Here is a 25594-nt window from a genome sequence, read left to right as displayed (position 1 = left end):
AAGACGCCTACAACACAAACAGCTACGGGGCTTGTTTAAATGTAGCATCATGGGAAGGAATTATTCGGCAGCTACGTGTTAAAAATCAACTAAAAACGTCAACATGCGGCCACGATGTCACAATGACGCTCTCTGGGAACATTTACTCCCTATGCGGCAATCTAATCAGGACAGTATACACAGCTGTGCAGGGATAAACAAAGAAACACATAATGACAGTATCTAGAGAAGCTACTTCATTTAAAGGCTCAGACTGCCTTCCTATAGAGAAGAGGTGTCAAACATGCGGCCCGTGGACCAAAAGCGGACCACCAGAGGGTCCAATCCGGCCCTTAAAGTGTTAAAATTACAGAGAGGACATTAACTGCAATTTGTAAATTAGTAAAACTATAAATTCAAGTTAATTCCTAGACAATGACAAGTTGTTTTGATCATAAAGTAAAATACTAGACTGCTCTTTTGTCATTTGTCTCATTTTTGTAATTTTTGTCTTTTTCTGTCTGACTTTTATCGTTTGTCTCATGCTTTTATCATTTTGTATTTCCTTTCTGTCGAGCCAGTGGTTTTTTTTTTTGTCTCGCTTTTGTCATTTTGTGTTTTGCTATATTCACTGTTTTGGGTATCGTTTTAGTCATTTTGTTTCTCGATGTTGTCATCTTTTGTCTCGTTTGTGTCCATTTTTTGTCACTTTGTAACTTTTGTCAAATTTTTGTCTCTTTTTTATTGTTACATGTCGTTTGTCTCATTGTTGTCTTTTACTGTCTGACTTTTATCGTTTGTCTCTCGTTTTTATCGTTTTTTTGTGTCGCTTGTGTTTTTTGTCTCATTTGTGCCATTTTGTGTTTTGCTTTATTCATTGTTTTGGGTATCATTTTGTTTCTCGCTTTTGTCTTTTTGTCATGGTTTTGTCCATTTTTTGTCACTTTGTAACTTTTGTCAATTTTTTTGTCCCTTTTTTTTATTGTTTCATGTCGTTTGTCTCATTTTTTGTCTCGTTTCTGTCAATCTTTTTTATTGCTTAGAACTTTTGCCTGGTCTTTGTACTGGTCCGGCCCACTTGAGATCAAATTGGGCTGAATGTGGCCCCTGAACTAAGATGAGTTTTTGCTATAGAGCTTCCTCTCCTGCTCATAACTCTGCTTTTGAACTTGAGAACAACAGTGGAGGAACTCACTCAGCTGATCTACAGGACAGGACTGACTACACGGACGACCTGACACGATATTAAAGTATTCTAAAAGGAAGCTTCCATAATGAGGGGTTGTTTGTGGTGTTGGGAAAACTTCAAGCACGTTGAATAATAAATGGAAGTAGGATTGCTGGATTTCTGTTGTTCTTTAACAGGAGAAATGAGTGTTGAGAGGTGTACGTTATCACTCAGGAGAGGAGAGGTGGTCTGCGAGGTCCTGCTCTGGCCATTTTTCCACAGTGGACTTGCATTCTTCACATTCCACCAGCAGACCACTGCAGTTCATCTCAAACTGCGACGACAAACTCATTCACAACCTGACGGACTCATGTGGCCTTCAGCATGAAAGTTGTGTACAAATAATTAGACATTTCAAGAGTAACCAAGCAAGGCCAATACCATGAAAACACTGTCAAATATGACATTTAACTGCGGATAAAGCAACAAGCCTATTGTTCTGGAAGCAAAGCAGCCGCAACATGCTCGTTTCGATCTCACACTGCACAGTTTTAAGACTGCAGAGTATCCTATTCTTATTTAAAATAGGGCTGCACAATATATTGTTTCAGCAACACAGGAAGTGCGACTGAATCAAGGCAAAGCAACTGGAAAACGTGAGAAAACTATCACTGTTCTCATTTTTCCATGTCTTATCTACAAGAGACGCTTCTTGGATGCCACATCATTCACTCAGATTTAAGTTCTTATTGTCTAGTAATTGTTGTCACGACACATAACTAATTTGTCTGACACTTTAAATCAGCATCACAAAGCTTCGAATGATGAGTGCAAAGCCAAATCTGAGCACCATCCAAAGTTAAAAAACAAACAAAACAAACAAAACTGATCCCTGATGGAATATCAGGTAAGATCCTGGACATGCACCAAAAGAAGGGCAACTGTCTGACCCCTCTCCCAGTCAAAACAACGTGGTGCTCTCATGTAAACCCTTTCCTTGCTGTTTGTATTGAAAAAGGCACAGATGAGGGAGACGAGGAGGAAGGGAGTTGTTCAAACACTGCATGCAACAAACTGTTTTATCTGCAAAGACCCACGTTTAAACAGAATGTAGAAGTAAGCGGGGGTCAGCGCGGTTCAGACGGGGAAACAGAACTAAACGGTGACCTGTTTAAACTATAGCAAATAAAAGGGAGGCAGCTGGCTATCGGGGGGACAGTTACGGGACACTGCTCGCTGCTCGGTCGCTCACTCTGGTGACCTGTGAAGCCGCCTGTCATCCCAGCCGAGGCTCGCTCTGCCCAGGGACTGGAGCTAACCGCCGGGCTAAGCTAACGTCAGCTAGCCAACTTTAAGTGTCAGTCAGCACAGCAGAGCAGGGTCACATAGCACTGCCGAGCTTAAAATACTCACAGGTTCATTAGAAATTCAACTTATTACCTCACGTTTCGTCCTTTTCTACCGTGCGACAGCTCCGGGACCCGTGTTATAGCTGGCGCTGGTGGTTACAAGGCTGAGACTACTTCCAAGAACAATAATGTCCAAATTCAGCGTTACCTCCACACTCACTGAGCCGGTTCACCCACATAAGGCAACACTGTGATAAACAACTAATATTTACATTCATGCATGTGTGTGTTTTACGCTCAAACAAGTCGTGGAAATGACAGGAGAAAGAACCGGCGGTAAGCCAACTCCATGGCCCATGGGAACTGTTCCCGTCCAGCAAATACACGGCGCCTTCCTAGCTAGTGTGTGGGAATATTGGGGATTTAAAAGCGTCGCTAGCTACCTGTTAATCGCAGCTTCACGGGGCCATTCCGCCGGACTCCTTGGTTAGACATGTCCTCTTGATCCCAGCCTTCACTGCGCGGAATATAGATGTGTGGTCAAACGTGAAAAACTGCAAGGTTTATCAACCTCTCCGCCAGTTTTTAGACAATAATGGAGTCAAAGCATTGTGGCCCGGATGTGGACTGAACTGCCATAGCGAGAGCTCACAAATGCGAAAAAAAAATTTTAAAAAAGAAAAAAGAAAACGGCGAGTGTAGTAGCGCCGCTGTTGTAAATTGCATTTACTAGAAAGGACTTTCCGCCTGGTTTGGAGCGAATGAAGGAGCCGCCGTGGAAGTCGCTGCTAGCGCGCTGTTTATCTTCACATCTTCGGAGGGGGAGAGCCTCTGCCTCGGACTGGAGTCCTCCTCTCTGCTCGGCGAGAGCTGAACTGCGGAGCCTCCGGGGGAGATCCGCTTCAGGAGGCGGCGGCTGCTGGGAGCTCACCGCTGACGACAGCACTCTCTGGGGGAGTGAAACATTTCAGGAACATGTGGCACATAGCTGGGAAGCAACAACACAGGTCCCAGTGTTAAGCTGCAGCTGATGATGAGCAGCCCAGATCACCGGGTTGCACTTTGATGGCAGGAGTAAACACAGCTCCTATTTACAGCGATTTATGACTTCTTTTTTTCTTAGCAGGGGCGTAGCTGCAATCTGTGGGGGCTTCTAACCTCTAACCCGAGGTGGGAACATTACTCAGACTGGGAATGTACAATGTCTTACTTTATGTTCATTTTTTTGTTCAGTTCAAGTCAGTTTTATTTACACTATCGTCCAAAAGTTTGGGGTCACCCAAGCAATTACATGTTTTCCATGAAAACTTACACTTTTATTCATGTGCTAACATAATTGGTTCCCCTAGATCAGGGGTGTCAAATTCATCTTAGTTCAGGGGCTACATTCAGCCCAATTTGATCTCAAGTGGGCCTGACCACTTAAATTACAAGATAATAACCTATAAATAACCACAACTCCAAATGTTTCCTTTGTTTTAGTGCATAAAAATACAATCTGAAAATGTTCACATTTAAGGAACCACCTTTTTACAAAACATTACGAACAACAAGTTTGTTAAGAGAAACAAATTCAATTTCAGTTATATTATGCCTCAGTTTAACATTTACACATTACAACTTCCAGATCAGAGTGTCTACAAAGGAACAAAACATTAAGTCACAGGTATCTGGAACTAAACCATATAATATTGTACTTTTAAAAAGTAAAAAAAAAAAAAAACAAGACAAAATATGACAAAAATAAGACATGTAACAACAAAAGCGAGAAACAAAATGACACAAAACAAGACAAATGACATGAAAAAATGAAAAAGAGACAAAAAATTGGAGAAAAGTTACAAAATTGCATTCCCTATGAACAAACAGTTAGCAGCAGTGAGAATGGCCCTTATCGTTTGTTGATGCAAGCAAAACTGCCATGTAGAAACATTATTTGGTTAATTTGTAACCCTCAGTTGATGAAACGGCTAAAATTTTGCATTTTAAATCCCTAATAAAGCTCATACGATACTTAGGATTTAAGCTTCACTCCAGCTAAACATTTGGAAGCAGCTTCAAGCTTCTGTTCGTGACATCTTTCTATGGATTTTGGGATGTTTTTGCTGCATGATCAGACTTTGTTTTCATCAATATGCACCATTTTCCTCAATTTACCTTTAGGTATACATTGATCCTGCTAGGCAAGAGCTGAATATCAAAAGAAAAGAAGTTTCCTTTTTGCTTGTGCCCGCTGACGTAAATTTCATCATCCACCCAAGTCTGCATAGGTCAGCCCAACATCTATGGACTCTGCACTGCAAGCGTCAACTGTGCATGAAAATCAAAAGCACGGGGTCATTTTCCACCATTTAAACCATTACAAGTATGCTCAGTTGGAGGTGCGTTGATTTGTGGAGTCCAGACACAGTGGGATGATCTAAATTCTCAAAAATCCCATGTCGACCCCCAGCGCTCAATACACCCCAGGAATAAAAACTGACATGGTGCTACAGTCCTATCCGTAACAAGCTGGAAAGGTGCAAAATCACAGCTTTTTTAGACGCAATCCAACTGTCTATTGTATAGATGAATAAAACTGCATTTGCATCCGCTGTCCTGCATCCAAGTTCACATTCTATAAAGGCCGCGACATCCTCTCGTACGAAATTTGACCATTAAACACTTTATTTCTTGCATTCTGGTGAATTTTTGTGCACTAATTTATGCTTTTTCTGCCTCATTAAAATGTCTTTATATATGTAAATGAAAATACAAAATTCGGATACGTATTCTAGCAGTCTTTTATTGTACAATTAAAGTCATTTTCTTCTTTTTTTGTGTTTTTATTGAGGGAACGTGTCCCCTGCATCCCACTCTGAATTCTACACGATGATTTAATGTAATCTTCACATTGCAGGTTTGATTAGGTGAGTTTCCATCCACCACATAAAAAAACCTGAGTGGAAAACCCCCAAAATCTGGGGGAAGAAATGGTTGAAATATTGCAAATAAGTTCTTACACTTGGCCGAGGTGGAAAAGCTGTAAAGCAAAATACGACACTGGAAACAGACTTTAGTGAGTGGAGAATAAAAACTGTGACAGATAAAAACATCAGCGTGGACGCCGTGGCTTTCAGTTTAACGCATGAAACAAACCAGATTTCCATCACGTTTTCTACAGCTGTTTTCCACAGCTGGAGGTTTGACTGATGCTCATCTTGTTGCGTCTTCTTCCATCACAGAGGAAGTTCATCCAACTGGAGAATTGGCGCCACCAGCTGTTTGTCTCAATGAACTCTGATTTGCATAACAGTAAAGATGGAAATGCACGCAAGTAAAGCTTCTGGAAAGTTGGAAAAAACTCTTGGCCATTTAGATGTATCATAGTGGGGAGAAGGGGGATGAATAACCAACAATGGTCCTGTTATGTTTAAGGGTTTAAGTGCAGCAGTCAGTGGAAGAAGTGTTCAGACTCTTCACTTCAGGAAAAGTACTACAGAAAAAAAAAGTCGCACATTCTAGTATTTTGTTGGACTTGCCTTTAGCTTCAAGTACGGCACTCATTCACTATGGCATCATTTCAAAAAGCTTCTACAATGTCACAGCATTTATTTCTGTCCAGAGTTGCATTAATTTTCTACCAAGATCTTATATTGATGATAGAGAGTCAACCCGCTGCTCAAAGTCTTCTCCAGAACATCCCAAAGATTCTCAGTGGGGCTGAGGTCTGGACTCTGTGGAGGTCAATCCATCTCATGCTCCCTGATCCACTTATTCTCAACGTGAGCCCCATGAATCCCGGCATTTTGATCTTGAAACATGCCCACGACCATCAAGGAAGAGCAGTAGTTCAGATATTTCACAACTCCACAGAGGTATTGCCCCCGTAAGTCTAAAACGGTAAAATAACATGACAAATTCTGCATGTATGACCTCGCTCACCGGTACCAAGTTACAAAGAATCCACATTTAGGTCAATGTATCTGCTTGATTTAGTTTTGGGAGAGTGGATTTGGGTCAGACTGCGCTGGGAATCAGCTCTGCTCAGACTCAGTGACCCACCGTCAACACACAGAACAGGATCTCTGAGCTAAAGCATCATTCATTATAAGCCAGATTTATAGTAAAATGATTTTTAGGCTAATGCCATTTAAAACTACTTAAATGCACCGTTGCATTTCCTGTATGAATCCACACATACTTTGATCTCAGAACAGTGAAAACCTAATATACTAGCTGGTGATAAATCAAACTCTCACACATAATCCACCTGCTTTATTTACAAACTTGTTTCATCAGTCATGGTAAAACAATATGTACAACACGTACAAAAGCAGCACATGAACAAAAGGACACACAGTAGCGATGAGGGAAGAGTACAGTTCACAGTAGAGGTAGAAAAATCATCTAGAAGTTGAAAGTGCTCTGGGTTTCACTGATCTGGAATGCATAACCGTCGTTGGTTGCTTCTGGGGCCACACACTGCACCTCCTCCTCCTTTAAAAAAAAAAAAACAACAGTACAGTAAGAAGACTCGTATCCACACAGAACAACCAGTTAAAGCATCTTCCACCTTGTACCTACCTCTTCTGAGAAATACTTCTCGATCAGATTGAGGGCAGCTCTGTAGATCGTCTCGTTCTCATGAGCCTGCAGCGCCTCAATCTTATCCAGTCCACCACATTCTTCAATCATCAGACTCAGCTTGTCTGATTCTCCAATTTTATCCCCGGCCTGACGACAGAACACACGAGAACGATCCAGCCACCTGTTAATTAACCGATCAGACGTGTTAAATAGACGTTTCTAACGCGGGCTGACAATCCACTCACCAGGAAGATGTTGGTGATTGCGTCCAAGATGACGAGGACGGTTTTACTGTCCTTGGAGGAGAGCAGATTCAGAAGAGGCTCGATCACGTTGGCCTGGACCAGGTAGACCACCTGCTGAACGGTGCCCCCGCTGGTGAAGTTTGTAATCGCCCACACGGCCTCTTTCTGAGTTTTGTAGTCGCCCTGCAGAGAAAAGAAATGAGGAGGATGAGTTATATAGACCTGGATCGTAAAGAACATCTGGAACAGCAGCACTGCATCTCAGGTTTCCTCCCACAGTCCAAAAATATGCTGAGGTTTACCGATTATTCTAAATTTGCCCGTAGGTGTGAGTGGGACCGTTTGTCCCGTTTTAACCCTCGTGTCATCCTGCAGGTCAAATTGATCTGCTTTAAAGTTTGAAAATGCGAAAAAAAAAACAACAAAAAACAATTTTCACTGTGAAACTTCTGATGTCCATATTTTCAGGAAATCTTTGAACATTTTTTTGGTGGAAAAAAAAGAAATGTTAAAAATGTTTAAAACATTCATAAACAAATCAACTAAAATCCAGCAAAACTTGCTGGATTTTAGTTGGTTTGTGAATGTTCTTAAAGAAAATATTAGAAGTTTTACTGATATATATGGAATCATTTTAGATATTTTTAGAAATATTTTGGAAGAATTTTGCTCATTTTTTGAAAATTATTTACAAGAATTTTCTTGTCACATTTGGGGGATTTAAAAAAAAAAAAAAAAACCTTTAAGCAAAATTTTTAGTGAATTCTTGGAATTTTCTTCCTGAAGGTTTTGCAAACTTTCAGGAATTTTGGGATTTTTTTTCAGACAAGGAAACAATATTTTTCGGTGCCCGTAAATGGGGACAACAGGAGGGTTAAGTTACTGCAGTGTTGAAGTTATTTTTTTTGTATTTTTACTGTAAAGCACTTTGGTCACCCTTCAGGCTGTTGTAAAGGGCTATAGAAATAAACTATTGTTTGATTCTGATAAAAATCAAAGTATATTCCCCACAAGTGAAACAAAAACCAGTAAAACTCACCCTCACTAGCACTTCAATCATGTATGGAACGAGGCCTGCGTTGATGACCTCCTGGATTTGGGTGTCCTTCCCTGCTGTGATGTTGGACAGAGTCCAGGCCGCCTCCTTCTGGATGTTGGCCTTCTTGTGGCGCAGCAGTTTGGGGAACATGCCCAGGGCTCCGGCATCCAGCACCGCCTGGGTCTGCTCATCTGTACCGGTCACGATGTTGCCGATGGCACGCAGCGCAGGAGTCTGCAGGAAAAGTCAAAGTGTCAGCGGAATGACAACGGACAACTGACCATCACTCTTCTACCGAAACATGAAATGAGAAGTTATACGTACAACCACAGGCAGCTCTTCGAAGCCGAGCAGCTTCACCAGACGAGGGATCACACCAGTCTGCACCACCACCTCGATGCGATCGTTAGGACCATCTGTCAGGTAGGAAACGGCCCAACAGGCGTCCGCCAACACCTCCAGATCGTCGTGGTGCAGCAGACGGATCAGAGCAGGGAGGATCTGCTGGATCGCACCGATTGGAGGGGACGGGTTCTTGTTGCGGCAAAGGTTTGACAGCGTCCAGGTCACATTTCGCAGGTAGCCGGCCTGCAAAGACACCAAATATGAGAGAGGGGCAGGTGAGTTTGAGATGGAGGAATGTTTAGCTGAGACAGGACACCACCTAGTGGCCAATATGGTGAATGAATGATTTAACCCTCATGTCATCCTGTGGGTCAAAATTGACCCGTTTTAGTTTGAAAATGTGGGGAAAAAAATTCAGTGAAACTTCTGATGTCCACATTTTCAACATCTCTGAACATTTTTTGGTGGAAAAAAGAAATGTTAAAAAAGTTTTACGGATATATATGTAATCACTTTTGATATTTTTAGGATTTTTACTCATTTTTTGAAAAATTTATAAGACTTTTCTTGCCAAATTTGGGAGATTTTTTTTCCAATAAAACTGAAGGAATTTCCTGAAGGTTTTGCAAATTTTCCAAAATTTGGGGAATTTTTTGCTGAATTTTTGGATTTTTTTTTTTTTCAGACAAGGAAACAATATTTTTCGGTGCCCGTAAATGAGGACAGCAGGAGGGTAAAAGAAAGTGATTAAGACACGCAAAAACCAAACATTAAAAGACGACTTACACTAAATACAGCGAGGTCAGGAACGGCCAGCAGACTGAGCAGAGGGGTCACAGCTCCATTCTTGATCACCCTGTCTCTAAGAGCTGATCCATCACCTGCATTGGAGAAAAACAAACCTTCATAAAAATGCACCTTTCCTACAGTCAAAAGGCCTTTGGGTGATCAGGCCTTCTCTATTAGGGCTTTGGAACGACCTGCCTGAGGAGATAAGGTCTGCCCAATCAGTAAATTCTTTTAAATCACTTCTTAAAACCCACTTTTATCACTATGTTCTTCCTGTCAAAGCATTTTGTGAATGTTCTTCTGAAATGTGCTATACAAATAAAGTTATTATTACAAAAGTGGAACTAAACTTGAACATATTTTATCAATTACCAGCGATATTTCCCAGGGCCCACACTGCCTGCTCGCTGATGTGCTGGTGTGGGGAGGAGACCAGGCTGATGAAGGCAGGGATGGCCCCGCCCTCCACGACAGCAGCCGTCTGCTCAGACGTCCCGGAGGCGATGTTGGTCAGAGCCCAGGATGCCTCAAACTGGATTGGAGGACAATCTGCCAGCCCCAGGAAGGAGACAAACTTGGAGATGAGCCCAGCGCTGATCATCTGGTCGATGGGGGGATGTTTGTCGCGGGACAGCAGCTTCCTGCATTCACGACGGTAATCAAACAATTTAAGTCATGAAGGCTGCAAGGAGACGCTTTAAAACGCGTAGTAAAGTTCAGCTCTTGATGCTCTTTAACCCTCAACTTCTGATGTCCACATTTTTGGAAGATCTGTGAACATTTTTTGGGTGGAAAAAAAAGAAATGCTGAAAATGCTTTTCAAGAATATTCACCAAAAAAAAAAAGCAAAGCTTTTTTGAGTGAATGTTCTTAAAAAACAGAAGTTCTACTGATATACATGTAATCACTTTAGATAGTTTTAGGAATTTTTTTGGAAGATTATTACTCATTTTTTGAAAATATTTACAAGAACTTTCTTGTCAAATTTGAGGGATTTTCTAAAAATAAATCTTTTAAGGAATTATTGGAATTTTCTTCCTGAATGTTTTGCAAATTTTCCGAAATTTTTGGAATTTTTTTGAAGAATTTTTGGATTTTTTTCAGACAAGGAAACAGTATTCTTTGGTGCCTCTAAATGAAGACAACAGGAGGGTTAATGAACAGTTATTACCGTGCAGCCTGTGTGGCCTGAAGCTGGGACTCGGTGGTTCCGCTGTTCAGTCCTGCTACAATCTCTTCCACCGTCCACTGTCTCAACGCCTGCAAACAGTCACAGAAAGAAAGAATAGAATTTATACTTTATCGATCCTTACTAGGAAATTAATTGTAACGGCAGCATTTGACACACAGACAACCCACAAACCACACAGAACACCAACACTAATAGTCTAATCTAAAGAAATTGTCAAAAAAGAGCAGTAAATCAAGAGAAAGATTAACACAAAGGGCTGAGCAGAATATGCAAAGAAGTGAAATGTACTCTTTATGAGTGTACAAAGACCTCTTTTGTGAGACTTCAGTATTTTTTTTTTGTTCATATGGTGATTTTATTAGATGGATGGATGCTGGAAAAGCTTTTGTTGACGTAAAGGCCATGCTAGTGTTGTTATACCTAAATATTATTTTTTTGAATGGAAATTAAACAAAGCCCATTCTGAACCTGAAAAAAAAAGTGATTTTTGTATTGTGTCACTGTGAGGATATGCATTTCAAGTACAATCTGGGTGAATAAAATCATTTTAAGTTTATTTTTAAGTTTCAACCTTTAGGTCTTCGACAGAAAATTATTTTCATATCATGTTTGAAAATATCTTAGAAAAGTAGGAATTGAGTTATGAGAACTTCAAAAATTTTCTTGCTTGAGCTACAAAGTTGACTCGCCCCACTTTCATGTCTCACTTTCTTTACCCTTTGATGCACAATGTGGGTCAAAATATACCATTTTCCACTGGATTTGGGCCACTTTTGACCCATTTTGTGCGTCAAATGGTTTAAAGAAGGCGTCCTCTAAACAGAAAAACAGCCTTTGGACAAAATGCTGTTTCTGTGAAGGCCAGTAAGATCAGGAACAGTCTCCATAAAAGGAGTGTCCCACGTTAGCAACCCTCAAAACTCACCTTAAACAGCGGCTTAAAGTCAACCAGTATTGCAACCTTTAACTTCTTTATGTAGTTACTGTAATGTGCTTTTATTGTGACCTATTGTCCTATGTTTCACTGTAGAAATAAAAGATAATACTACATAGATTACGGCAGGATCGTTGGTAATGAGTGTTCAGTGGGATATAAATGGCATTTAAACGTATTAACACCATTATAGTGACCATTACCTTCATTTGAAAGCTGGATTTAAAGTCTCACCTGACAGTTCTGGTTTCTTTCTTGAAGTGGAGAAGTGGCCTCTTCGGGAAACGCAGCCACGTTTCTCCTTTTGAACATCTGGTCATCTTTCTTGGCCTTGCGGAGCTCTACGTTCACCTCCACCCTCCTACGGCGAAGCTCCTGCATGGGTCCCACATGAAACCAAGTCAAACATCTACAGCCGGTTAGCTAACGGAGCTGGAAGATGCTAACTTTAATGGGATATAAAACTCACATTGGTGTCTTTGCCTTTGTTCTTGAACTTGTTCAGACGAGCGCTGTTCTCAGACATTTTTTCAAGTCACACAGGAGCTCAGCAGCAGTGAAGCAAAAGTTGAAGTTTGTGGGGGTTTTTTTCCTGCAAAGAGATTCAAACAATATTCGCTTAACTTTGAGCTGCCTCGTGATTCTGTGGAGACAGAAATGATAAACACGTAAAGCTAAACAGATATTTCACAGGAAATACAGTAACTATCACACATAAAATATGTAAAGCTGCATTTTAAAATCAAAGAACTCAAATGACATTGGTTTTAAAGGGCTACATAAACTGCTAACGTACTTACCTCTTTCTCCAGCAGAAGTAGTGGTCTGTTGAGAAAACGCCGCTGATCTTTAAATTCCTGCTACAAACCCCTCTGATTGGTCTGTTCGAGCTGGAGCGTCCAGCCGCCTGCGCTGATTGGACGGTTTGAAAAAAAAAATCACCTCGCGCACGAGAATTAGCGTCACCGAGGGAAAACATCGCGAGATCTTCACAGCAGGAGGGATTTATTTGAATCTGAACGTGAGTCAGTTCCGTTCCGTACCGTGTTTTTTAAAAAAAATTCTACATTAAGGCTGGAAGAGCCCAACTGTTCCCAGACCAGTGGGTTTTAGTTCTAAGGGGAATGATATATACTCAAATATACTTTAACAAAGAAGCATTTTACCCATTCTAAAATCAAGACAAAAGGAAAACAACATTCTATGCTAACCTTAATGTTAAGGTGGTTACTAACCTGCCTGTTTTTTCTTCTTGTTTTTTTCTATTGTTGTATGTTCTAGTATGAAATTTTCGTGTCCAGCTATTTGTTTAAGGGTAATCTGATGTACTTATGTGAGCAAGACTATAGTGTTAGATTTATTCACATTATCATGGCGTTCATTGGATTCAAATGGATTCTCTTCCATTGTGAATAAACTTGGTTTTCAAACTTGTCAGAAAGTTAAACTGAGTCACTCATCAGAATACATTTTTACTATAATTATCAGGTATTTGTATGTGTTATTGTTTCTTTACTCAGCTGTTTCTTTCTAGACATTTCTGTGTGAGTTAGAGATTAGACACAGTTGAGATTTCTTGGGTTTTTTGTTTGCAAACTCTTATAAGTCAAAGAGCTAGTGACAAATGCAAACTGATTTGTTCTCGACTCTTGTAAATCTTCTCAACTTTAAAACTAAGCCCTTCTATTCTTTTGTTAACATTTGTTCAGCAATTGTCTGGTAACATGAATGTAAACTTAATGGTAAAAGGAGGAAAATAGTGCAAATCAGTGAAAGCAAAGTCTGATCACGCAGCAAATGCATCTCAAAATCCATAGAATTCATATTGGTTTGTTATTTTTACCTTTTAAAGAACAGAAACTTGAAGTAGCTTCCAGATTTTGGGGGTGTAGTGTAGATGAATTCAGTAAGTGCAATGGGTAAAGTTCACAGTTCACTCTTTTTCTCCAGGATATGAATAGAATCTTCTTTAAGAAAAAAACTTTAATAGTTATGAGATATTGTCATCCTATCATAGCCTCACATTTTAAGGTGTGAAAAACATGCTGTAACAATCAAAATATTTGATATATAAATCCAGAATTTCACAGATATTTTATACATTCATAGTTTCTGATAAAAACACGTTGGAGATGGTCAAACATACGGCCACTGATGTTTTAAGATGGAATCACACATTTAGAAGTTTGGTTTCTGCTCTAAAATAACTCAGATGTACCTCTACAATGCTGCTTTCTCTAGAAGGTGCACATCTGCAAAGTTATCGCGTTTTACTTCCCCATTCACTGCAGATCAAGCACTCCAGCTCACCTACAACTTGTGAAACTACAATGGCAAATTGTATACCGTCATTTGTGTGGAAAACTGATGGACTCTGGAGATCAGAAAGAAAATGTATGAATCCTAGAATATGGAATGTGAGTTTTTGAAACAGTTTCAAAGTGAAATACTCAGCCATTGTGTTGACTGTTTATTTCACTCATGATGCATCAGCATATATAAATAATAATAAAAAATCATATAGGTATGTTAACAAGATTTAAAAAAAACAAAACAAAAACATGATTTTTACCAAAAGAGGTGTTTAAAGTTGGATAAAAATGTCTCTAATGCGTCCATCAAAAAAACATGAGGAAGAAATCAGTCTTTTGAGTTTTATTAAGTTCCATATACATCAATATTTCTTCAGCTGTAATACAAAAGAACGAAAAAGAAATCAAGTCAAAATCTGACAAATTTTTTACAAACAGGGCAGGAACCTTCCGACACACGGTTTTAACCTTCCCAGTCAGTCACTACTGCAAAGCGATTGATTTCCAATAGCTTATTACTGTACTTTCAGTAGATTATGTCCAGATATTCAGAACTTTACCTGTCTCTCATGCCGCTTCAGACCAAACAATGAGTGGAAATGGAGAGAAGAACGTCGTTCCTCCGTGATCTCTGAATTTAGACACAAAACTCTTGATACATGATGCTCAGTAAAACTCAGCCGCTGTGTGTCGGCGTTCAGCTTCCTACTTCACCGGACGTGACGACCACGAGGATGGCCTGAGGGGTTTTCTTTTCTTTTCTTTTTTTAACCAAGTAAGAAAAAAACAAAAAGGCTGAGATCAAAAATAAAGTACATGGAAATATGAGAGCTCCGTAAGAGTCTTTTCTCCGAGGTAAACTTTCTTCTGAAATGCCTCAAGTTGTTGTCGCTCCTCTGATGAAGACGGGTCCAAAAAAAGGTCCTGAAACGGGCAGAGGGCAGCTCTGCCTCGACGAGCGCCGGCCGGTCGCCTCCGGAAGTCAGAGCAGCAAAAATCCCAAAACACGGCGCGAGGCAGAGTCCGTCACAGAGTTACAGTTCAGAAAAGCCATATTTGTGGCAAGTGCATTTTGTTTTGCGCAATGTGCGACGCTTTCTAAGAGGCTGAAGAAGATTGAAGCTTGTTGTTATGAGACCTACAGAATGCGGAGAGAGGGGAGAGTTGAGAGCCCTGCGCATCGTTTTATTTATTTATTTTTTTGTTCTCAACATCGATCAAACAGACACAGGAGGATGCAACGGGGTCGGCATAGCAACCAGCAGCCATGTTGGGTGCAATTAACCGGGAATGCCTTTATTAGCGAGGAAGTTTTCCACAACTACAAAAACTGAAGTTACTGAAGCATGTGTTAGTCTCGTAAAATAATCTAAAATGATTTATTTCATTATTATTTAAAACAATCAGATATATCTCAACGACAACTGTACATGATAAAATTTATGTACATTCAAGACGACAAGCTATGGAGCTGAACTGAGGGCAGGAAACGTACAAGAACGCCTCATAAATATCTCTATAATAAAATAGGCAGCTTTCTCTCAACAGATCCAATCCGAAGAACAGAAATAAATACAAGTTCGGAACTAAAATGTACTTAAAACCCGACTGAACATAACCTAGCTAGCATGATTGATTGTTCATGAAGGCCAATATTGAGATCTGGGATGAGAACAAAGCATGTCCCCTCAGCGACATTATAACACGTGTCAACATGGCTGCCATTTCCATTATTAGTGAAAACTCTGAAAGCACATTCGGTGTTTGTGTGTGTGTGCGATTCTGTTTTTTCTGAATTCTTTTTGCTGGTTTGGGAACACAAAGTTTGAATGTCAGTATTACTAGAGACCCCAGCATCCAGTCCAGACTCCAGCTAGACTGGCCCACTTAAGAATCTGACAATCTGTAAGAAAGAAGAAAATGGGATGGCATAAATCAAAGGCATGCAGCAAAAGATGAACAGACACAAGTGCAAGATGGTACACAGTATGGATGTAACACGGCACTAAAGGGCTGACAAGACATCAGGCAGGTCTTAATGTCTGGCAGCTCTGTTGGCTTTTCAGCAGCACCAAGCGACAAATAACCCTCTGAACCCCCAGCTGTTTGGAAGGTGTGTTATCTGCTTAAAACGAAACAAAGAATCTCTGGATTTTTAACCTTTAAATGGTCCTTGTGTGACATGCCATTCTGTTGGGAAACTTTTTCAATTTAATCCTAATATTGCATTTAAATCACTTCATTCTTTTTAAAAAAAAATAATTTGTCTTTTTATTTCTACTTTTACTAGCATTGCATTTAAATCACGTCATTCTTATTTTTTTTAAATAACTAATTTCTCTTTATATTTCTACTTTTATTAGCCTTTTCTTTTATGGATTTATTTTTTGATTAACATTGCCACATTATTTTTTAAATTTTATTTATAAGCACATTTTTTCTTATTGTTTAAAATAATTTTATTTGTCTTTATATTTCTACTTTTATGAATTCATTTTTGATGAATATTTCTGTATATAGCAACATTATTTTTTTCCTTTATTTATTCGTCTTTATATTTCCACTTCTATTGGTTTATTCTTTTATAGATTTATTTTTTTAATTTGGCACTCATTGCTCCACAGAACATGCTTATTTTAAGGCAAAAATAATTAAAATAATATGGAAAAATACCTATATACCACAACATCCTGCAATATATGAGAAAATCCGCAATGCCAAATACAATGTAAAAATCCACGATACGGCGAGGGACCGCTGTATAATACTGCACTGATATTTCTGACTTCTATCAATTTTATCTACTTCTACCATGGTTATGCTGCTTCCAGAAAGGTGCAGGAGTTAATTCTGCAGTGACAAATGAGTCCATATGGAGTAAAACAGGAGCAAATAAACACCCAGAAACTGCTCAGAGGTTCAGAGCTTTAAAAAACATTCAACAGCAACTCTAGTCTACAAGTACAGCGCATTCTACTGCTCATTTCTACACACATGCTAGTGGTACGAAGAATACAAAATAAAGTGAAATGCAGCCACAAATGCACAAACTAACAAAGATCGAATGAAACCAACAGGACAGGATTTCTGAATAGGTTGGTGAGGACGGTCAAGGCTGAACGGCAAATGAACAAGCATGGAGGTCGAGGAGGGAAACGTGGAAACCCTGAGAGTCATTAGTCGTAAAAGTACTTCACCTCACCTGCTCGCTTTGAAACCTTTAAGCTTCTGTACAAAGAAGGCTTCGAGCACCTCGGCACACTGAAAGAAGGGCGTATCGTTGGGGTTGTAGTAGCGGCAGTTGTCGAAGATTTTGGTCACGTCTGCCACAAACTCGGTGAGCTTGTGGTAATGTCGCTTCTGCAAACGAGTTTCCATCGTGGAGAAGTCTGTGACGGAAAGAGAACTACGTGAAGTAAAGAGGATAATATACACGCACCAGGGCCGCAGCTATCGGTTCATTTAGTAAACGAGTATTCTATCGATTAATCGAGTAATTGGATTCCACACTTGGAAATGCAGTATCAAAAGAGGAAGTGAGAGCGCTGTGCAACACAAATAACCGTCCAGAGGGAACACGGGCGAACATCTGTGGTGTATCTTACATATATAGGACAGTACTGGGGTGTTATACATATTAAGAGTTTATTTGCAAAAACAGAGAACTCCGTTTTGATTAATTTTCAGAAAACTTTTTCTTTTATTGTTTACTTCAGATATCAATCAAACTGAAGTTGAGTGGATGTGACCCAGTAGAAAAACACATGACAAAATAGAGAAAAAATAAATTACTATTGTTATTATTTTATTATCTCAAGTAAACAATAAAAATTAAGTTTTCTGAAAATTTCTAAAATGGAGTTATCTGTTTTTGCAAGTAAACTCTTCATATATACATACTTCAGCCCTAACACACATCACTGTCTACATTTAACATAGTATAAAATACCCCAAATAGTCCCGTAATTTAAGCAGTTTAGGCCAATTATTAGGTGTTTTACTTGTTTTTGTTTACTGTAGTGAGAGGGTGTTTTCAGTGCTTGAATATGGTTTTTAAACTTTGTCTTACAGGTGTGACAAAAGATGAATTTCTGTTTTTGTACTTGGAACAGACAATAAAGTTTATCTATCTATCCTTCCATCCATCAGAGAAGGGCAGCATCATGCGGTCTGGTAACAGTTTGCTCCAACAGGAGGGGCAGCTGCCCCAAACGTCTGCACAATGCTTGAATAAACAGTTTAATGACATTTTTGAAGAAGATAACCATGATCACGTTCTCTCATTTAGTCTTACCCATTGGCTCCTTTATCACACGGTAATAATCAGGAGCGTCGTGAGGATCCACTGGTTCGAGGAAAGGCCAGGCCATTTTGTGAGACTGAAATAAAACAAAGTAATTACACATTCTACACGTGATGCCAAACTCAGCAAATGACCACAGGCAAAAACACCAACTGATAAGTTAAATACTAGCAGTAAATTTACAACAGTTGAATAAAGGCCAAACGACAAGCAGGAAGATCAATACTATCGATTTGTTGTTTTAGATGACTAAAGTTTTCCAGATTGTGACTCATTTTAAAGTGAAACTTATGACCAGGTGTGTAGAACATTACTGTCTTTTCTGAACTTTTTTTTACCATTTCTCTTATTTTCCAGGAGCAGATTTCAAAAATGTCCAAGTTTTGCAGGACACAGAGAAACCCCGAGAGCTAAACCTTTCACACTGTTCTTTCTACAATAATTTCAACGTACAGAAACAAACTGACCCCCACTGGGTTAGAGGAGTTTTAGCAGCATAAATGAGACCAGCACAGTATTAGGCAGGTGGTCGTACTGTTCTGCCTGATCAGCATGTAGTCCCACAGGTTTCTTACCTGTAACGAGCGTAATATTCTTTTCAACCCCTCATAGTCTTTGTCGGTGAGCGGCGTGAGGACCGTCATGGCATCTTCTGTCGACTGACACTGCGGACACACGTACACGTCGATGTGATTGGCCTCGCTCTGCAGGATGCCCACACAGCGCCCGTGGTACCAGTTCTGACAGCGATCACAGCCGATGTAAAACCTGAGTGAAAATGGAAAACGTTCTGGTTAGCGCACTGAAGGATGAATCAACAGAGATACATGCAAAAATGTCACTCTGCATTCCAGAGATTGTAACGACCAGAACAGATCTGACACTGCTGACGGTTACACTTAAAGCTGATGACAGTTGTGTAATGTTTAAGGAGCCCTACTGCGATTCGTCATATGGCGTCCGGCAAATGCAGTACAGCTCCTCACTGCTTCCTCCCTCCTGACCACGTTTACAGTCGTTACACACAAAGTCCTCCAACTTCTTGGCCTCCTTCTCTGTGATGCCAACACACGCGCCATGAAACCAGTTGGAGCACAGGTCACAGCCGATGTAGAACCTGGGAGAGAAAAATCATTTTAATCATTTAGCCGACTGCACATTAAATTAAAACGTTTTTGAAATGAGGCAGTGCTTACTTTGACTCGTCGTAGGGCGTTTTGCAGATACAGTACAGTTTGGTGTCCTTCTTGTGATCCTTTGAGGTAGAAGAGAGCTTCTTCTTCTTCTTGTGTTTTGAAGAGCTGGAATCTCTTTCTTTGTCTTTGTCCCTATCTCGGTCCTTGTCTCGGTCCCTGTCTCGATGTCTGTCCCGCTCTCGGTCTCTCTCCTTGTCTCGATCCCGGTCTCGGTCCTTATCTCTGTCTCTGTATCGGTCTCTGTCCTTGTCTCTGTCCCGTTTCTTGTCCTTGTCGTGATGCCTGTCCCTATCTCGGTTTCTGTCTTTGTCCCTCTCGTCTTCCTTCTTGCGTTTATGGGACGAGGAGGATGAGGTCACTGTGTGGGGGCTGTGAGAGGAATGTGTAGAGTGAGAAAGATGGGAGACGTGGGAAGAGTGGGAGGAGGCTGCCTTTACTGTAGCTGCGGCGGCCTGGGCGATAGCAGCTCGGGCTTTTTCCTTTTCTCTCTGCAGCCTGGCGATGTCCCGCTTCAGCTCCTCCTGATGAAGACATGACATGGAATATAATGGGTTATATCCTGCAATATAAAATGCAGTAAATTGCAGAGTGGACTTTGCTGCTAAATTGTACTATCTGATCTGATGAGTGAAAAGCGCTGTGATTGGCTAAAACTGCACTTCATGGTCACAAAGCAAGGAGGAGGCTCTGAAGTCTAATTTCCTCTCTTGAACTAGAAAATGCTGAAAGGTTAGTTGGACATTTCGGCCAAATCACGGTAGACAAACGCAGTCTACAAGTTTAACCCTCTCATTGTCCTCATTTATGAGCACCAAAAATATTATTTCCTTCTCTGGAAAAAAAAAACACCTAAAATTCAGCAAAAAAAAAAAATCCCTAAATTTCAGAAAATTTGAAAAACCTCCAGGAAGAAAATTAAAATAATTAATTAAAAGTTTCCCTTAAAAGTTTTGCTAAAAAAAAAAATCCCCAAATGTGGCAAGAAAGTTCTTGTAAATATTTTTTAAAATGACTAAAAATCTTCCAAAAAAATCCTAAAAATATCTAAAGTGATTACATACCTTCATGCTATATGGGACTGTCCTATGGTTCTGCCCTTTCGGAAAGTGGTGCTGAAAAACCTTGAAGGATGGCTTAAACGACCTTTACCAATATCCCCACAATTATGTCTGTTAATGGATAAGGCTCTAATGCCACCAGGCCTTACAAAAGCAGAGCTTCAGGTGACAATAACTGGTTTTATTGTGGCAGCTCGAGTCATACTACGCAAGTGGAAAAGTCCACATAAACCTGAGCCTGTGGAGTGGTTAAAACTCATGACAGAGACTGCTGCCTTTGAAAAGATGATTGCCAAGGTTAATAATGTTCCAAATAAATTGAGTCAGGTATGGGAAGTCTTTGTGGACCACATAAGGGATGTGATACCATAGAGGGGTGCATGGTTGGGAAGAGAATTATATCGTGTGTAATTTTATTTATGTATGCTCTAATTGTGTATGAAGCATGAGGGGTGCCAGGGGTAAGGGTGGGGGCTGTCTTTATGTTGCAAGACGTTGTTGTTGTTGAATGTTTTATTTTTATTTATATATATACATATTATTTTTTCTATTTTATTATTATATATATATGGTTTTTTTTATCAACAGACTATTGAGACTATGGACTATTCTTGCCATATCTGTAACATCTGAAATGTCTGTAAAGTTATGTTAAAACAAAATAAAAATTTGAATGACAAAAAAATAAAGTGATTACATATATATCAGTAAAACTTCCGATATTTTCTTTAAGAACATTCACAGAAAAATCAACCAAAATCCAGCAAAAGTCGCTGGATTTTGGTTGATTTTTCTGTGAATGTTCTTAAGAAACATTTTGAACATTTATTTTTTTCCCACCAAAAATGTGGACATCAGAAGTTTCACTGTGAAAATTTATATTTTTTTTCCACATTTTCAAACTTTGAAACGAGTCAATTTTGACTCGCAGGACGACACGAGGGTTAAAGAATGACACTTGTGTATTTTAATTTCTATACATACAGCTGCATGCAAAACTATTCAACCTCCCTGACATTTTTGGAATTCTGGCAAAATGAGCAACAGCGTTCTTCAGATCCCACCGCAGATTCTCCATTGGGTTTAAGTTTGGAGATTGTGACGGACACTCAAGAACCTTTCAGGCTTTTTTCTCTAACCAAGCCTTTGTTGGTTTTGCTTTGATATTACATTTTAATATATTTCAATAAACTAACTGCTCACCTGTCAAATTATATAATAATTGCCTGCAGGTGTAATGTTGTCAGATTGGCAAAAATGTCAGAGGAGTTGAAGCATTTTGTATGCAACTGTAACCATGTTGGTGAAGGCTGAATGTGTGCTGACCTGTACTTGCAGCTGCAGCTCCTTGTCCAGCAGGGCTCTCTTCTTCAGGATTTCCGCCTTCAGCTGCTCTTTGTGCTTGTACAGCAGTGCAGTCAGCTTTGTGGCATTCTGCTTGGAGCGTTTCTGCTCCACCACTTCTTCCTTCTTTCGTTTCTTAGCTGCCTGCTTCTCATCCTTCTCGATCTTGTCGAGGATGAACTTCATCACCTGGTTGCACACAATCATTCTGGAGACAGAGAACAGTGGTTTTGTTTGGTTTAGCTGATGGGGCAAAATCTTATATCAGAGCACATCAAATTATTTATAATTATAAATTATTTTGAACATTTCTGTGAGTATCAAGATCCAAACCTCTGGTTCTCTTCTCGCTCAGCAGCAGCCAGAGTCTTCCTCTGTTTCAGTTGATCTGCCGTGGCGTTCTGCTTCACCACCGCCTGACAATTGCAAAACTTTCTGTTACTATGTACAATATCTTGACAGTTCATGTATAAATGTTGCCAGACATCAGTTATTTTGTTCTTCCTTAGATACTCACCTGTTTTTGGACGCCATCCCCTGGGCTCACAACCTGCAGATTCTGATCTTTCTGTTCCCTTTTAGCCTCGTGGTGTTTCTTTTTCTTTGGTTGTTGTTGGTGTTGCTGTTGCTGTTGTTGTTGTTGTTGTTGTTGTTGTTGTTGCTGCTGCTGCTGCTGCTGCTGCTGCTGCTGCATCCTCTGAAGCTGCTCCTGGACGCTTGCTGGCGCCTGTATAGTGACCATGTTCTGGATCTGATGGGCCTGAATTTGTCCCCCAGTTTGTTGGATCTGGATAGGCAGCTGCAGTTTGATCTGTTGGGGAACGGCGCCACCCTGCTGCTGTGCCTGCGCCTGGATCTGGGCTTGGATCTGAGCTGCAACATGGGGCGGCAGGGCGGAGAGGAGTTGGACTGGCTGTTGGAGGCCTGGAACAGTGATGAGCTGATGCCTGATGGGAGACTGGACCTGAAGCTGAGGCTGCGACTGAACTTGAGTTTGGTTCTGAGGTTGGAACTGGACTTGGAGCTTCGCTTGGACTTGAGGTTGGGCTTGGACCTGAAGCTGTTGCGGGACTTGGGTCTGTTGCGTTGACTGGACTTGAAACTGGGGCTGGGGTTGGACTTGAGCTTGAACCGGTGACTGAATGTGGACCTGGGGTTGCTGTGAGGCCTGAGGTTGAATCTGGTTTTGCTGCTGGAACTGGACCTGAACCTGGGGATGGAGTTGGGTTTGGATCTGGGGCTGAAGCTGTGTTTGGGCCTGAGACTGAACCTGAGGCTGTGACTGAACCTGGAGTTGTGGTTGGACCTGAGGCTGTTGCTGAGCCTGAGGTTGGGTTTGCGGCTGTGTTTGAAAAGACGCGTGTACCTGGTGGTACTGAGGTTGGACCCTTGGTTGGAGCTGGGCCTGGGGCAACGTTTTGGTTTGGGACTGAAACTGCACCTGAGGTTGAATCTGAGGAAGGGACTGTACTTGGGTTTGCGGTGGCTGCTGAACCTGTGGCTGAATTTGCGCCCGAGGCTGAAACTGAACTCTGACTTGCGGGTGAATTTGAGCATGTGCTTGGAGATGCGCTTGTCCCTGGATGTGTGACATTTGTTGGACTTGGCCACAAGGCTGGACCTGAACCTGTGCACGGATCTGGGCTTGAACTTGGGGCTGAAGCTGTGTGTGGGTTTGGGGCTGGAGCTGAGGCTGTGTGGGTCTCACAGCGGTTACAACAGAGGAGACTGGTAATCCCTTCATATGAACCTGCACTGATGAGACTGGAATTTGAGACATCTGCTGCACGGACACGACAGCAGGGTGCTGGACTTGTGCTTGAGACTGAGGACTCAGAGATGCCTGAGGCAGAGGGGTGACAGGGGAGTGTGTGGAGATGGGTGCAGGGGCAGAGGCAGGTACAGTGGCCAGAGCAGGAGGCTGAACCGGAGCTGCAGCCTGTTGAGCCGGCTGAACTGGAGCCAGCGCTTGAGATGAGGCTGGAGCCCATCTTTGAGGCAGAGCTGCCCTCTGCTCTGTTAGAGCTACAACCAGAAAGAGAAGCAAAGTATTAAATTAAACTAATTCTAAAGTCACCTTACAGGAAAGGAACCATTGTAAATAGACGACAAGAGGACAGTGTTGATGTTGGTGCTGGGTTTCTTACCTGGCACTGAAGGTGTTGTAGATGTGGCTGTGACTGGTGTGACAACAGCATTTGCCACACCAGCATGAAGGGGAACAGGAGCTGTAGCTTGGATTTGAGGTGGAGCTTTGGCTATGGACGGGACAGCAATGTGGGTGGACACGACAGCGATGACAGGAGCAGAAACGGGTGCGAGAGCAGGGGTTGGAGCTTGGACAGGTGAAGGAAGAGAGGCAGAAACGGGCATTTGGGCCGAAATAATGTCGGCTGCTGCAGCAGAAACTTGGTTAACGGATTTGACTGATACGGGGGATAAAGCAGGGACAGGAGCAGTAACATGCGTCTGGGCAGGGGTTGATGCTAAGCCTGTCACAGGACTGAAGGCATGTGTCTGGATTTGAGACTGGGGAGCAACATGTGCTGGGACAGGCTGGGCTGAGGGTGGTGTGGGGTTGGAGACTTGAGTCTGGACCAGGGCTTGGAGTTCAGCTTGGCTTTGTGGAGGGGCTGCGACTGAGGTGAAGATCTGTTTCTGTGTCATAGTTACACCTGCATTTTGTGTTGCAGAAGGTGAAGATCTTGCCACTTGGGACTGTGAAGCAACTGAGGCTGGTGTGGAAGACAGAACATGCATGGAGGACTGGGCCGCAACCAGTGGGAAAGCAGGCATAGGAGCAGATATTTGCGGCTGTGCGGGGACGGATGATGGGGTAGCAGCTGATACTTGTGTTTGGGTTACAGCTTGTGGTGGAGCAGACACAGGGGCTGTGACTGGGGTCTGCAGAGGGACTGAGGCTGGGGCTAAGCTTGGCATTTGTGTTGGACCTGCAACGTGTGTTGGGGCAGGCAGAGGGGCTGTCATCTGTGTTTGGGCTAAGGCTGAGGGAGTTGTCTGGACTTGTGCAAGAGCTCTCGCTTGAGTTGGTGTGGACATTTGGGTTTGAGCAATCGGGGCTGGGGCAGGTTTTGTTGGGGTAGCAGCAGTGGGAACTGAAGTTGAGGCTGATGAGGATGGAGGCATAGGAGTGAAGAGGAATCGCTGGACCTGGCCACTGGGGGGCATGGCTGCCTGCATTAGCTGCTGGCCAGGACCGGGGATGACTGTTACACCCTGGGGGATGATTTGCAGCTGTCCCTGGGTCTGGCCTTGACCCTGGATCACCACTGTCAGACCTGGGTTTCCCCCCTGCAAAGTTACAGACAAAGGAATCACAATCAGCTAGAAGTGACCGAATCAGTTCTAATACAGTGCTTTTAAAAACAATGGCATAAACCACCATATTTTTTGTAAATAAGCAGATAAAAAAGGGAGATAGCAAAAATGTGGCCCTTACCTGTGCACCCTGTGTGAGCTGCATGAGCTGTGCCATGGTGAGCTTGACTTGACCCTGCTGTGGTCTTTGAGGCTGAGATGAAGCTACTGGGGACTGTCCAGGAGCCGTGGTGGCTGCACAAGGTGATGCTGCAGGACCTCTCTGAGCTGCAGCTCCCTGCACAGCTGTAGAACCAGGTACAGCTGCAGGCTGACCACGGCCCATCGGGGTTGCAGCCTGCTGAACCTGGCCTGGAGGGAGGGAAGATTTATTATTTATTGTTAGTGGTAAAATTCCGGCTACAAATGCAGCATTCATTTGAGATTAGAATTA

General features: G+C 41.6%; 3 protein-coding genes across 8 annotated transcripts in view; all 3 read right to left on the bottom strand.

Moving 5' to 3' along the window:
* The window catches only part of smurf2 (SMAD specific E3 ubiquitin protein ligase 2), a 65248-nt gene extending 61683 nt beyond the window's left edge, over positions 1 to 3565 (bottom strand). The window contains exon 1 of the mRNA XM_051941583.1: positions 2940 to 3565. Within this exon, the coding sequence (XP_051797543.1) occupies positions 2940 to 2991 (52 nt within the window). The 5' untranslated portion in view covers positions 2992 to 3565. The remainder of the gene's footprint in view (positions 1 to 2939) is intronic.
* A 3173-nt stretch (positions 3566 to 6738) lies between these two features.
* kpna2 (karyopherin alpha 2 (RAG cohort 1, importin alpha 1)) lies at positions 6739 to 13027 on the bottom strand. Its single transcript, XM_022190706.2, has 11 exons — positions 12410 to 13027; positions 12079 to 12201; positions 11844 to 11984; positions 10655 to 10743; positions 9856 to 10124; positions 9481 to 9575; positions 8674 to 8937; positions 8350 to 8583; positions 7311 to 7493; positions 7063 to 7212; positions 6739 to 6975 (listed from the first exon to the last, which is right to left on the bottom strand). Exons 2-11 carry the CDS (start codon positions 12133 to 12135, stop codon positions 6886 to 6888), a joined length of 1572 nt encoding a protein of 523 aa, XP_022046398.1. The 5' UTR covers positions 12136 to 12201; positions 12410 to 13027; the 3' UTR covers positions 6739 to 6885.
* Positions 13028 to 14249: 1222 nt separating this feature from the next.
* bptf (bromodomain PHD finger transcription factor) overlaps positions 14250 to 25594 on the bottom strand; it is a 32234-nt gene continuing 20889 nt past the window's right edge. For 5 of the 6 annotated variants that reach the window (XM_051941582.1, XM_051941581.1, XM_022190701.2 and 2 more), the window contains 11 exons: positions 25283 to 25512; positions 23970 to 25134; positions 22340 to 23847; positions 22156 to 22238; positions 21805 to 22030; positions 19421 to 19941; positions 19165 to 19341; positions 18800 to 18992; positions 18216 to 18300; positions 17124 to 17310; positions 14250 to 15059 (listed from right to left, as the gene is read on the bottom strand). In XM_051941582.1, the coding sequence (XP_051797542.1) occupies positions 15020 to 15059; positions 17124 to 17310; positions 18216 to 18300; positions 18800 to 18992; positions 19165 to 19341; positions 19421 to 19941; positions 21805 to 22030; positions 22156 to 22238; positions 22340 to 23847; positions 23970 to 25134; positions 25283 to 25512 (4415 nt within the window). In that variant the 3' untranslated portion in view covers positions 14250 to 15019. Of the gene's footprint in view, positions 15060 to 15099; positions 15825 to 17123; positions 17311 to 18215; positions 18301 to 18799; positions 18993 to 19164; positions 19342 to 19420; positions 19942 to 21804; positions 22031 to 22155; positions 22239 to 22339; positions 23848 to 23969; positions 25135 to 25282; positions 25513 to 25594 lie in introns of those variants that run through there. The other variant, XM_022190702.2, reaches the window with a different exon arrangement.

The sequence above is a fragment of the Acanthochromis polyacanthus genome, chromosome 21 (genome assembly GCF_021347895.1).
Source record: "Acanthochromis polyacanthus isolate Apoly-LR-REF ecotype Palm Island chromosome 21, KAUST_Apoly_ChrSc, whole genome shotgun sequence".
NCBI classification, from domain to species: domain Eukaryota; kingdom Metazoa; phylum Chordata; class Actinopteri; family Pomacentridae; genus Acanthochromis; species Acanthochromis polyacanthus.
The sequence above is the reverse complement of the archived record's forward strand: the minus strand, read 5'-3'. Positions and strand labels throughout refer to the sequence as shown.

What these genes read in the sequence shown, in the direction of transcription:
- kpna2 (XM_022190706.2), bottom strand. Translation starts at nt 12,135, where the DNA reads ATGTCTGAGAACAGCGCTCGTCTGAACAAGTTCAAGAACAAAGGCAAA. An exon ending in AAAGAAACCAGAACTGTCAG is followed by an intron (nt 10,744 to 11,843) that starts GTGAGACTTTAA and finishes GACTGTTTGCAG; the next exon opens with GCGTTGAGACAGTGGACGGT. An exon ending in CAATCACCAACATCTTCCTG is followed by an intron (nt 7,213 to 7,310) that starts GTGAGTGGATTG and finishes TTCTGTCGTCAG; the next exon opens with GCCGGGGATAAAATTGGAGA.